The 13,549-nt window shown below is 47.8% G+C and overlaps 1 protein-coding gene across 3 annotated transcripts; it reads right to left on the bottom strand.

The window, feature by feature from the left end:
* Positions 1-2,358: 2,358 nt before the first annotated feature.
* SLX4IP (SLX4 interacting protein) lies at positions 2,359-9,654 on the bottom strand. 3 transcript variants are annotated; one of them, XM_076066618.1, is made up of 7 exons: positions 9,275-9,654; positions 7,481-7,567; positions 6,571-6,703; positions 5,615-5,689; positions 5,081-5,229; positions 3,874-4,001; positions 2,359-3,510 (listed from the first exon to the last, which is right to left on the bottom strand). In XM_076066618.1, exons 1-7 carry the CDS (start codon positions 9,311-9,313, stop codon positions 3,069-3,071), a joined length of 1,053 nt encoding a protein of 350 aa, XP_075922733.1. In that variant the 5' UTR covers positions 9,314-9,654; the 3' UTR covers positions 2,359-3,068. The 3 variants fall into 3 exon arrangements, with proteins under 3 accessions (XP_075922733.1, XP_032808620.2, XP_075922734.1); XM_032952729.2 differs by having other exon boundaries at positions 9,161-9,652; XM_076066619.1 differs by lacking the exon at positions 9,275-9,654 and adding an exon at positions 7,827-8,651.
* Positions 9,655-13,549: the final 3,895 nt, after the last annotated feature.

Raw genomic sequence — 13,549 nt, 5'->3', positions numbered from 1 at the left:
GCCATAGCAACAATAGCCGCAGCAACAACAGCCACAGGAACAACAACAGCCACAACAGCAACAACAACAACAGCCACAGCAACAACAGCCACAACAACAGCAACAACAACAGCCACAGTAACAACAACAGCCACAGCAACAACAGCCATAACAGCCACAACAACAGCCACAACAACAGCCACAACAACAGCAACAACAGCCACAGCAACAGCCATAGCAACAACAGCAACAACAACAGCCACAACAACAACAGCCACAACAACAACAGCCACAACAACAACAGCCACAGCAACAACAACAGCCACAACAACAACAGCAACAACAACAGCAATAACAACAACAGCCATAGCAACAATAGCCGCAGCAACAACAACAGCCACAGCAACAACAGCAACAACAGCCACAGGAACAACAACAGCCACAACAGTAACAACAGCCACAGCCACAACAGCCACAGCAACAACAGCCACAACAACAGCAACAACAGCAACAATAGCCACAGCAACAACAGCCACAACAACAGCAACAACAGCAGCAACAACAACAGCCACAGTAACAACAACAGCCACAGCAACAACAGCCACAGCAACAACAGCCACAACAACAACAACAGCAACAACAGCAACAACAGCCACAGCAACAACAGCCACAGGAACAACAACAGCCACAGCAACAACAGCAACAACAACAGCCACAGGAACAACAACAGCCACAGCAACAACAACAGCCATGGGAACAATAACAGCCATAGCAACAACAGCCACAGCAGCAACAACAGCCACAGGAACAACAGCCACAGCAACAACAGCCACAGCAACAACAACAACAGCCACAGGAACAACAACAGCAACAACAACAGCCAGGGGAACTACAACAGCCATAGCAACAACAGCCACAGCAACAACAACAGCCACAACAACAACAGCCACAGCAACAACAGCCACAGCAACAGCAACAGCCACAGCAACAACAGCCACAACAACAACAGCCACAGCAACAGCCACAGGAACAACAACAGCCATAGAAACAACAGCCACAGCAACAACAGCCACAACAACAACAGCCACAGGAACAACAACAGCCACAGCAACAGCCACAACAACAAAGAGCTGAGTGGACTTGCCATGGTTACCAGCAGTGTCAAGATCGGCCTCTAAACTCTTTAGTTTAATGTTTATTATTATGTATTTGTTATAATTCTACAATTGTTACCCCCCCCCCCCCTTTAAGTTAAATTGTGATTGTATGCTTGGATTTGTGTACATGGCTTTATGTATTTTTTTTTATTACATAACATTATGTAAGTTTTTTTTTAAAGATTACCGTAATCAAATTCTGTTTTTAATCGTTTTTTTTATTTTATTCTCAGCTTTTAACGGTTGTATACAGTATTTTTTTTAAATCTCAAGCTTTAACGGGGAATTTTCATTCGTTTTTTGTTAATTAACGTACGTGTTTTGTGTATTCGTATGTCGAAATCTTTTTCGTACGTGTATGTGTGCACGTTCACATTTCATTAAGTGTATTGTACGATGTTGTATAGTATAGTGGGATGTTCATGGGTAAAGCATAACGCGTTTGATAAATATTGCAGTCTGTTATACAATTTGGTGTGTGTTGTACTGAACTGTTATGGGGAGCGGTGGTGCAGTGGTTAGCACGCTCCGCTTCGAACCTGGAGACCCGAGTTCCATTCTCGCTAACGGCCATCACCACGTTGTCGATTATCTGAACTGGTCCTAGGATTCCCCTAGGTAGACTCAGCCTCAAATGAGTACCTGGTTTGTAAACAACGCCACTAGGGAGACACAGGCGGCCGGGCGTGGTGCTGGCCACCCACCCACCCACTCGTGTGCCGTTCCAAACTTCATAGGCGCTCGCTTTCAGCACTTTCCCCAACAGTCTGTTCAATTTCAATGGTAGTGGCATTGGTGGTGACAGTGACCGTGTTGATGACCACTGTGGTAGAGGCGAAAGTAGTGACAATTGGCAGTGGTGGTGAAGGTGATGGCAGTTAAAAGGTGAAAGCAGTGGCGTTGTTGGTGGCGGTAATAGTTGCTGTAGTAATTGGGATGGTGGTGGAGTTGGCTTTGTTAGATGACAATCGACAAACGGGTAACCATTTTTCTAATTGATCTTACCTCAACCTGATTTGCATAGGCAAGCAATCCGTATCAGGCTGGAACACGGACGGGGGTGGCTGCCTCGTGGTCTTGGACGCCTTGGTCGTGCAAGTTGGTGAGAGAATGGTGTTCAAGGCTGCGAGGAACACGATGGCAGCTGCCGTAGGAAAACAGGCAGTCCGTAATGTGGAGGAACCGACGTTAACAACATAAGCAAACGCAGAGCTTTTAAAACTTCACTTTAAAACATTTTCCTTTTAATAACGCAAATACTTTTTGATGGTACAATCAAGGAACGAGGCTTCTCGGGCAATATATAAAACGATTGTACATATCAGACGAAACACATATAAAACGTCAAGGAGTTTACTATTAAACTAATCTACTTCAGAGCTGGGAGGTCGTCACAGCGAATGCTGTTACTGCCACACCTTTTGATCGCTCCCATCCTGCCAGATTCCTACAACTGTTGCACACTTTACACCTGATTTCTTCTAACTTCTACTTTTAGTATACAATGTCTGCTTCTTAAATAATGATTGGTATTTAATCAGTGATTTTAATGTTATTTTACAAAACTTGATATCCTGGAACTTAAACCAACATTGTGAGAAAATGCTCAGCAACAATTCTTTATCCAGTCCTTCATGGTCCTGTCAGTTACAACCGATGCTTTATTTTAGTCGGGAAGTTGACAGAAGTTCCATTTGCAAGAGAGTTGTGATTTTACTCAGTAAAAAAAGATATACATCTCACACATTCACACACACACCGAACTAGAAAATGTTATTTAAAAAAAGGTGTAATATCTGTGTCACATCAATCATTTATACTTCTTACGAGTCTATAACACTAAAATCGCTGCCACCACAGGTAAAATTTGCATGACATTTGCATACATTGTAAATCATCTATTCCAACAATCAACGATTCTTTTCACACGGATTACTCGGCAGTACGAGTTTTTGCCGCATCGACTTCCAGCGTGGGCGGCTGCTGCCGTCTCCGCGACAGCTTTGTGCGGCCCCTGGAAGTCCCCGGTGGAGGAGCAACAGCGGCAGCGGCGACCGAGGCCGGTGCCTCCGCGTGGCGAGCGGAGGCCTCGCGGCCACGGAGAGTGACCTCCGTGGCTCTCTCCTCCACCTTGATTGCGCGTGGCGCGTCACCGCCTCCGTCCACGCGTGCCTCTGTCCTCACGCTCCCCTCCCACTGCCGGCCCGACCTCTCGTTGTTTTCCTTCATCTCCTCGTGCCTCCGTGCCCTCTGGAGGGATATCCGAGGGCTATCCGAGGAGGTGTACTGCGCCGGTTCTGCTCCCATGGCGGTCCCGGTGCGATGAGATGGTGGTTTTCGATCTTTTCCCTTTCTGTGCCCGATCTTCTTGACTCTACGCGAATGAATGCGCAAAATAGTTTTTAAAAATGTCTGAACTTCATAATTAAGTAACATATGCATGTATCCATTAGATCATCCAGCCGAGTGACTGAGGTTAGAGCGCTAGATTTTCCATAAAAAAAAACTTAAATTTCTGGTCTTTGGCCGACTCAGATTACTGCCCCCCGAGAAATGATAAAATACGTAGAAATGAGGGGTACATCAGAATTATAAAATAAAGTATATAAGCTCAAATTGGATAAGTACACCAATTTCCAAGCTTCGTCAAGGCAGCAAAAAACAGCAAAAACAGTCCCAGACCACACACCAAGACAACACACAGCACCCTGTGTGTGTATGCAGAACCCAAGCTCACATGTGCTTGAGCTTGGCCTGCCGGCGCTGAGCAGAGGCGGTGAGCAGCGCCTTGGCGTCAGCTTGACACACTGCCGGACAGTTAAAGTACTCGGAGAGGGCACGGTCCCCACACCTCGCACCCACACCCTGATTGGGACAGGAAAGCGCGGATTATAGCAAGGATACATCTGTGCACAATAAGTCGTTGATAAGAGGAGCTTACTGTTAATAATTAGCATTGTGTTAGTAAGCAAAGGAATCATATAAATTGAAGAACTAAACAATGTTTTATTGCATCAGGTAAAGCCCACGATGTAGCTCTTTTTCAGAAGCGATGTGGCCACAAATGATAGATCAACGAAGTGGGTTCTCATGTGGAAATTTAAAAGAGCCAAATACTCTAAACGCACGTGTCTAATTGTGGAGGGAAAAACCGGAGAACCTGGAGAAAAAATCCATGCGACCATGGGCAGAACATGCAAACTCCAAATATACAGCAGGCATCAGGGTCGGGATCGAACCTACGACCTCCTGCATATCAGGTGAGGTAGTTAACATTTCGCCACCCCCGATATGACTTGGGCTACACTTCATTGAACGCTCCACTTTAGTTCAAACCATCTACCTGGTCCAGACGGGATGCAGATGAACCATACGTATACTGGTCGTTGGTCATTTTGTGGCTGCTCAATGGAGTCCTAAAATTCATCCAATGCAAACACTAGAGTTGGGGGCTCTTCTGTGACATATTAATCATTTGGCGGGACCCCGGGGTCCCGCAAAAATCAGGTCAATAATTATTATTTTTCAGTCCGCCCACTCGTGATCCCGACAGCAACGCGCCGCCCGCCCAGACTCGCACCAACAAGCGCCAGCAGCAGGCGGCGATCGACACGATGGGCGCCACCCCACCGGCCAAACGCAAGCCCGGGGAGTTTCCGCCGCAATCGCGCGCGGCGACAACGCCCTCCGGTCAGCCGTCGATCCTCGGCTTCTTTGCCAAGGCGAGCCCGCCCCCCAGGCAATGAATTTAACGTGTTCATGTAATTTAAAAACTTTTTACGAAACTTAGTGCCCCGAGTAGCTCTCGACGAGGCCAATTGATTGCCACTAGTTTTGTTGTCGGTAAGGCAAGACTCGTGTCGCTACGCGGTTTTTCCCACCCCGGGGCGGTGATGGAACCCCGGGGTCCCGCCAATTGCTTCATATGTGTGGAGGCAACTCACTTCCGGACGGAGCAGTGGGGCCACTGGAGTTAGAACAGCTGGAGGATGTGGGGGTGGCGGTGGTGGGGGTGGGGGAGGTGCTTCGCAAACAGCATTCACGCACACAATAAGCTGTTCTGGGAATATGGGCATCTTCACATACGAGCGCTCTATGAGACACACAGGAAACACAGAGACACACAGGAGACACTCAGGAGACACAATGACACACAGGAGAAACACTGACACTAATCTGGAATGCTTAACAGTTGATAGCATGAAACTTGTTTCACGTGAATTAAAAACCACCAAGTGAGAGCCACACTAAAAAGACACTTTTTAGAATAAAGGCTGAATAGTGTCTCAAGATATGGTTGATACTTTGATTCAAATTGTAACTTGCTTACTTTACAATGTAGATGGGAAATATAAATATTCACATTTTATGGAATTGCTGAGTTTTTTAGCGCTCCATTCAGGGATCATGTTTTCTTATTTACATCCGAACGAGTCAAAGTTTTCTTGTTTCCATCCGAACGAGTCAAAGTTACCCACCAGAGAACCGCCCGCTCAGACAGCGCAGCCCAACGTGCCTCTTTCTGAAGTACGTCTCCACCTCCACGTACTTCCCTGGAGGAAAATCAAGTGTCAAAACACTGGTGTGTATGAACTAAGACAAACTTTTTATTTTATTAGGCAAGGCCCACTAAGCCATACAGCTGTTTTCAGAAGCGACCTGGCCACAAATGACAGCTCAATGAAGCGGCTTATGTGTACATTTATAGCAGCCAAATACTCTTAAACGCATGTTTCTCAATGCGGAGGGAAAAACCGGAGGACCCGGAGAAACATCGACGTGACCGTGGGGAGAACATGCAAACTCCCAATGTAACAGGCATCAGGGTGGTTTTAGGACACGATCCAGCCCTGTCTGCCTCTTGTGCCCCTCTGTCTCATCATTGCGCTTTTGCCTTCCCGTGTCCTTTTGATGTTTCTCTGATTATTCCATCTGTCTCGTCTTACTATATATATTGCTCGTCTTTCTTTATCGCATTGTGCGCATTGTCGTTCCTTGACGACCATTCTATACAAAATGCAAGCCTGTAAACCGGTACTTTCGTGACAATTGTTGATGGCCCACGTATAATTGTGAAACTCCTAAACACCCACTGGACCACGACAGGACAGGGGAGCACGACAAATGGGTTCGCCAATAAGATTGTTCTCTTTGACGTGTGGATTTGCTCTTGGAACTTGCAAAGGGCTGTCCGTTTTAAACATATAATCTGTATGTAATGGCTTCTTACATTGAAATCCACCGTGCGGTTTGAACTTTTCTCATGTATTATTATGTAGAACTTATTTTGCGCCTTATGTAGCCAAACGTGCTAACCAGAGGTGATCGTTACTAAAATGCAACTGGATTAAAATGATAAATTCCAGAACTTGTTGTTTAAATCGTGTGCTCACGTCCACCGTGTACAGCCCATGGTGAGCAGTGTGCAGGGCACCTGCATTGGTCACCGGCTTGCTGTGCGCCCGCTCTTTCATCTGCTTGGACTGCATGGGCTTGCGCTGTCTCCTCAGTTGCAAGTAGGAGTTCACGCGTTGCTCCACCACGTCGCTCAGCAGCGATAGCACCTCCTGCGCAATGCAGCAATGGAGCGAGGGACGTTACGGACACGCGAGGCTCACAACTGACATGCTGCAGCCACTAAGCTGACACCGCTTAGATCCTGAGTTTGCATCTGGGTTACAGCCACCCCACGGGTTAAACCAAGCATGGATTTTTTTGTTGTTGTCTTAGCCCGGTCACAAATCAGTGTGTAAAGCAAAAATAAAATGTCAAATTTGGTTGTAAGATTCAGCTGAGAGCAGCACTGAGGAATATAATGTATAAATACGTGTCAAACTACAAAAAAAACATCAACCCTCACTCCTGGGTGAAGGCCTCTCCATGCCACGTTTTATGGGGGTTGTTTAACCATACTTCACTAGGCTGGTTAGGGCAGATTGGTGCAGCAGGGGCACAGAACCGGCATATTGTCGACACTGCTTAAAGCTGGAGTTCCGAATCGACGTTTATTCTTACAATTTCACGGCATGACGCCAACAACATAACCGCAGCACAATTAGGAACTGTCCAAAACACCGGTGCGCTGAAGTGGTAACTAATTGGCATGTTTTATTTACGTGACAAACCTTACTAATTGGCTGTGTCGGGTGGTGCGCGGGTTTAACGGCACATTTATATTAACGCGATCTAACCCCAAAAAAACCTCTTATGTATAATATTGGTCGGGAAAGCCTCCTACTGCGTGTTAAACTAACGTTCAGACAATGAAGCCTCACAGACACACAAAAAAGACACGGGCAGTCAGGTTGCTGGAACGCTGGGACAAGCTCCACCGTGGGAGGCACCTGCTTGTATGGACGAGGGAGACCGCTCCACCTCGTCGTCCACCTCGTCACGGGTCGCACCTCGGCCAGCACCACGTACGAGCCGCACTGCAAGAACGAAAGGGAGCAACCGCTCCATGTGACACACACACAGCAGCAGGAGCGACTTCATTGCATGCGGCACGCACATTTCCCTAACTCTGACACACAGTCCAAAGACACCGACTTCAACTGGCTTATCCATCGATTAAAGCATCTTAGCCGCACTCCGTCACTTAAAACTCGATTGAAAACTCATTTATTTAGAACAGTTTTATTGTGTGTGTGTGTGGGTGCATACCTGTGTCAACACCTTATCAGTGCCTACCTTATTACAGGCCAATTCAGAACTCATTGGTCACCCCGTGCCCCTTATAAATCAGAACGTTCATCCTACAAAGTCCCATCACAAGGGAGAAACACAAAATAGACAAAACAAATGTGCCCGTATTGAAACGGCTGTACGCCGTATGGACCTGCAAACTCAATTTCCCTGTACAAGAATACGGGTAAAGCATATGGGTTGACAGGTGTGTGTTTAGTTTGTTGTGCTTCCTCCACACCTCCAATTAGCACGGTTGGCTACGTACGGTGCGAAAGCTTAACATACATACACATACATCAGGTATGGGGTTTCTCCACCCTACATACTTAAATGTAAGGTGTTCCACAAACCCGAAGGGGACATTGTAGAATTCTACTTTTAAGGGTTTCCCCTTCACCTTGTGAAGCACGTTTCCCTTTTACAGCAGTGTTCTTCATTGTAAGGTCCGCGGGGCACTGGCGGGCCCTGGTGGCCTTTAGTGCGGCCCCCGACAATATACAAATGTGAAAATAGCCCCCATCATCATCATCGTGCTGCTGTCAATCCCCCAATGGTTTCAAATATGTGGCGGCCCTCACTCTGTAAATGAGTGAAGAACACTGGTTTACAGACTCACCTGGGATCCATAGTTTCACCTGGTCTACAGTGAAGAAAAGTAGAGAACACTGGTCTAAAGACTCACCTGAGGCCCATAGTCTCACCTGGTCTACAGTGAAGATGAGTGGAGAACACTGGTCTACAGACTCACCTGGGGCCCATAGACTCACCTGGTCTACAGTGAAGATGAGTGGAGAACACTGGTCTACAGACTCTCCTGGGGCCCATAGACTCACCTGGTCTACAGTGAAGATGAGTAAAGAACACTGGTCTACAGACCCACCTGGGGCCCATAGACTCACCTGGTCTACAGTGAAGATGAGTGGAGAACACTGGTCTACAGACTCACCTGGGGCCCATAGACTCACCTGGTCTACAGTGAAGATGAGTGGAGAACACTGGTCTACAGACTCACCTGGGGCCCATAGACTCACCTGGTCTACAGTGAAGATGAGTGGAGAACACTGGTCTACAGACTCACCTGGGGCCCAGACTCACCTGGTCTACAGTGAAGATGAGTGGAGATCACTGGTCTACAGACTCACCTGGGGCCCATAGACTCACCTGGTCTACAGTGAAGATGAGTGGAGAACACTGGTCTACAGACTCACCTGGGGCCCATAGACTCACCTGGTCTACAGTGAAGATGAGTGGTGAACACTGGTCTACAGACTCACCTGGGGCCCATAGACTCACCTGGTCTACAGTGAAGATGAGCGAGTGTCTCAAGTCTGCCTCACCTTCAGAGGCAACGTGTCCCGATCTGGCTCCATGAACCCGATGCTCGGGCTGGCTGTTGCTTGTACAGCCGATGTCAGTGCTGCTGTTGTTGTTGATGATGTAACTGCTCTTACTGTTGCTTCTGCTGTTGTTCCGTCCCTTCTGTTTCTCATGCACCTGCTGCCTTAGTCGATGCTTATTGCTGCTGCTGCTGTTGATTCTGCTGCTGCTAACGTCGCTTGCGCTGCTGATTCCGTTGCTGCTGCTGATTCTGCTGCTGTTGCTGCTGCTGATTCTGCTGCTGTTGCTGCTGATTCTGCTGCTGTTGATTCTGCTGCTGCCACAGTTGTTGTTGCTGCTGCCAGTTGTTGTTGCTGCTGGCACAGTTGCTGCTGCTGGCACAGTTGTTGCTGCTGCTACAGTTGTTGTTGTTGTTGCCACAGTTGTTGTTGCTGCTCTCCACACCGCCGCAGGTGACAGTAAGCAGCAGCAGCTGCAGCTGACGCCGCCGCTGCCGTTTGAATGTCAGCGGGGGGCGTGGCCTGGCCGCTAGGACCCCGCTCAGCTGCCCCGGCGGCTGCCCCCCCGGGGACTTTGCCTGCACGCGACGGAGCCGAACACGACACGAGGCCACCTCGCCTGGCGTGACGGGGTAGCTCGTGGGCTCCATCACTACACATTTACAATCAACGTGCTGGGTATTTATTACACGACAAAGCCACTCTTTGTTGCGATATCGTTGTGTGGCCAGGTCGCTCCTGACAAGAAGCTAACGTAGCTCAGTGAGCCTTGCATGAAAATTTGTATTTTATATAAAAAAAATAGTTAGAAGCAGCGTGGGCAAAGCGAAGGCCGATCAGAAACCCAACCTCATTAATAAACGAGTTGGTTGGCGAAAACGCACGCACGCGTTTAAGTTTAAATAGTCTTAATAGACTCAGTAAATCTTCCTGGTTCTTTAGGTGAAGTCACGTAGAATGGAAATAAAATAACAAAAATAAAACAAAATAAAATAAGATTCTGACGACGTTTCGGCCACAACAACACAAGTAGCCTTCTTCAGGTGAAGAAACAGGACTGTCCAGAAGACAGCGCTTGAGTGAACACTTGCCAAGCAAGGACCCCGGTGTCTTATGAAGCTGTGTGGGCAGAGTTAACATATTAATTAGCATGTGACCCAGCACCACCACCGGAGTGGAGGAGGGTGGTGACCGAGCACACAGAGAAAGAAAGGGAGCAGCTAAGGTGCGCTGCTCTGTCCTGTGTTGCGTTATAACTATGCTATAAACTGGACTACTATACAATACAATATTATACCTTCCAATCTAACCTACATGGTATAATATATCCATAGACAAAATTCCACCTTTGAATTATACAATGCGTTACTATACACTACCCTATACTTTAGACCAGGGGTCACCAAACTACGGCCTGCGACGTCAGTCCATCAGGCCCGCCAACGGTACTTGAATTTGGTTGATAAAACGTATGGAACACGAGACGTGATACAATTTAAATTTAAATATGTTTAGAATACTAGGAGATCTTCACGCGTGCGGAGACCCCCTGACTGCTATGTTCCTTAAATTTACTATTTTAAATTTTAAATTATTGTATCTAGATTTTCGTGTTTATTGTAAAGTTTGCTTATTTCGCGCCACCCAAGTACTTCCCCGGCTCGTGGTAGCTCCGCCTACGCTCTGACGTTACCATGGTTTCCATGGCAACGTCATGGCAACACGTTACCATGGTTTCCACGGCAACGTCATGGCAACACGTTATCATGGTTTCCATGGCAACACACACAAACACGCATCTTTCCCGCCCCCAGATTTTCCAGCTGTCAACACAGGTCCGACGCTACGGAAATATTTATTATGCGGCCCGTGCTCGTCATTCTTTCAGTTATCCAGCCCACTGTGAAAAAAGTTTGGTGACCCCTGCTTTAGACTATGAAATATTAGACTTGTAACATTACACTATGTCTTATTCTAGGAGCCCAACTATATACCACACTGCTGTATATTCACTATGCAATTACGGTACTATATATTGCCTTATGAATTATGTTAAACATTACAATGTTATACTATTTATTATTATACCACATGCTATAAACCATACCATTCACCGTCGTGTGAAAGGTATGAAGAGGCAGTGACAGCGAATGGACTGCGGTCTGAAGGTCACCGTAAAATGGTTTATAACATGTGGTATAATTATAAATAGTATAACATTGTAATGTTTAACATAATTCATAAGGCAATATATAGTATCGTAATTATATAGTGAATATACAGCAGTGTGGTATATAGTAGGGTTCATAGAATAAGACATACTGTAATGTTACAAGTCTAATATTTCATAGTCTAAAGTATAGGGTAGTGTATAGTAACGCATTGTATAATTCAAAGGTGGAATTTTGTCTATGGATATGATATTATACCATGTAGTTTAGATTGGAAGGTATAATATTGTAATGTATAGTAGTCCAGTTTATAGCATAGTTATAACGCAACACAGGACAGAGCAGCGCACCTTAGCTGCTCCCTTTCTTTCTCTGAGTGCTCGGTCACCACCCTCCTCCACTCCGGTGGTGGTGCTGGGTCACATGCTAATTAATATGTTAACTCCGCCCACACAGCTTAAGACCCGGGGTCCTTGCTTGGCAGTGTTCACTCAAGCGCTGTCTTCTGGACAGTCCTGTTTCTTCACCTGAAGAAGGCTACTTGTGTTGTTGTGGCCGAAACGTCGTCAGAATCTTATTTTATTATGTTTTATTTTTGTTATTTTATTTCCATTCTACGTGACTTTACCGAAAGAACCGAGAAGATGAATCCCTGCAGTCACGAAAGCTTTAAATCGAAAAGAGTTAGTAAATGTTGTGGATTCACTCTTCCAACACACCGGTGGGATAAAGCAGTGAACTATTTTGTCTTTAGTCAACGTGACACTTTTTTTACCGATTGGCCGTGGTCGGGTGGTGGAGGGTTACGACACATTTATAAATAACGCGATCTAACTGAAAAACGTTTATAGTGAATGATATTGGTCGCGAAAGCCTCCTGCTACGTGTTAAACTTAATAGAGTAGGTTTTGGGGAAGGGCTCAAGAGAGCCATGTTGTTATTCTCCCAGGGCTGGGGTGTAGTTTGTCGCGGACCCTGAACCTCCCCCTTGTTCCATGTGGGCCAGGGTGGGGGCGGGCAGGGAGTTCGCCGAGCTGAGCTTTGGGATGGTCGCGGTTTTTTGCAGCGGTCCCTAAACCTTAACCCGGCGCTCCCGTGCTGAGCGACGCCGGCGGAAGCAGAAGCGGAGAGGGAGCGGCAGGAGAAGCAGGAGGAGAAGCAGGAGGAGAAGCAGCAGAGCGGGAGGAGAAGCAGGAGGAGAAGCAGGAGGAGAAGCAGCAGAGCGGGAGGAGAAGCAGGAGGAGAAGCAGCAGAGCGGGAGGAGAAGCAGGAGAAGCAGGAGAGAAGCAACAGAGCGGGAGAAGCAGGAGGAGAAGCAGGAGAGGGAGCGACAGGAGAAGCAGGAGAGCGGGAGGAGAAGCAGGAGAGCGGGAGGAGAAGCAGGAGGAGAAGCAGCAGAGCGGGAGGAGAAGCAGGAGGAGAAGCAGGAGAGAAGCAGCAGAGCGGGAGGAGAAGCAGGAGGAGAAGCAGGAGGAGAAGCAGCAGAGCGGGAGGAGAAGCGGGAGAAGCAGGAGAGAAGCAACAGAGCGGGAGGAGAAGCAGGAGGAGAAGCAGGAGGAGAAGCAGCAGAGCGGGAGGAGAAGCAGGAGGAGAAGCAGGAGAGGGAGCGACAGGAGAAGCAGGAGAGTGGGAGGAGAAGCAGGAGAGTGGGAGAAGCAGGAGGAGAAGCAGGAGAGAAGCAGGAGAGCGGGAGGAGAAGCAGGAGAGCGGGAGGAGAAGCAGGAGAGAAGGCAGGAGAGAAGCAGGAGAGCGGGAGGAGAAGCAGGAGAGAAGCAGGAGAGAAACAGGAAGAGAAACGAGCGAAGCGGCGGCAGCGGGAGAGAGAAGCAGACGGGAAGCGTGGTGGAAGCAGCAGAAGCAGCAACAGCAGAGGAGTTAGAAGCAGGCGCCTGGCAAACAACGAGCAGAGGGACGGGAGAAGCGGCAGGGTTAGGGTTGTTGTTGGTGCGCACTCTGAGGGGTAGCAGCGTGTGGAGAAGCGAGGGGACAAGTGGACAAGTGGGATAACGGAGTGGACAAGTGGGACAAGTGGGATAAGCGGGAGAAGCGAGTGGAGAAGTGGGATAAGGGAGTGGAGAAGCGAGGGGACAAGTGGACAAGTGGGATAAGGGAGTGGAGAAGCGAGGGGACAAGTGGGATAAGGGAGTGGACAAGTGGGATAAGGGAGTGGAGAAGTGAGAGAAGCGAGTGGACAAGGGGACAAGTGGGATAAGGGAGT

Source organism: Petromyzon marinus, chromosome 12 (assembly GCF_048934315.1).
Source record: "Petromyzon marinus isolate PM22_M1 ecotype Great Lakes invasive population chromosome 12, UKy_Petmar_22M1.pri1.0, whole genome shotgun sequence".
Lineage (NCBI taxonomy): Eukaryota > Metazoa > Chordata > Hyperoartia > Petromyzontiformes > Petromyzontidae > Petromyzon > Petromyzon marinus.
The sequence above is the reverse complement of the archived record's forward strand: the minus strand, read 5'-3'. Positions and strand labels throughout refer to the sequence as shown.

Coding starts and splice junctions, on each gene's coding strand:
- SLX4IP (XM_032952729.2), bottom strand. CDS start 9,313: ATGAGAAACAGAAGGGACGGAACAACAGCAGAAGCAACAGTAAGAGCA. Junction 6,704..7,480: donor TCCCTCGTCCATACAAGCAG/GTGCCTCCCACG, acceptor TGCATTGCGCAG/GAGGTGCTATCGCTGCTGAG. Junction 5,230..5,614: donor TCTGAGCGGGCGGTTCTCTG/GTGGGTAACTTT, acceptor TGTGTCTCATAG/AGCGCTCGTATGTGAAGATG.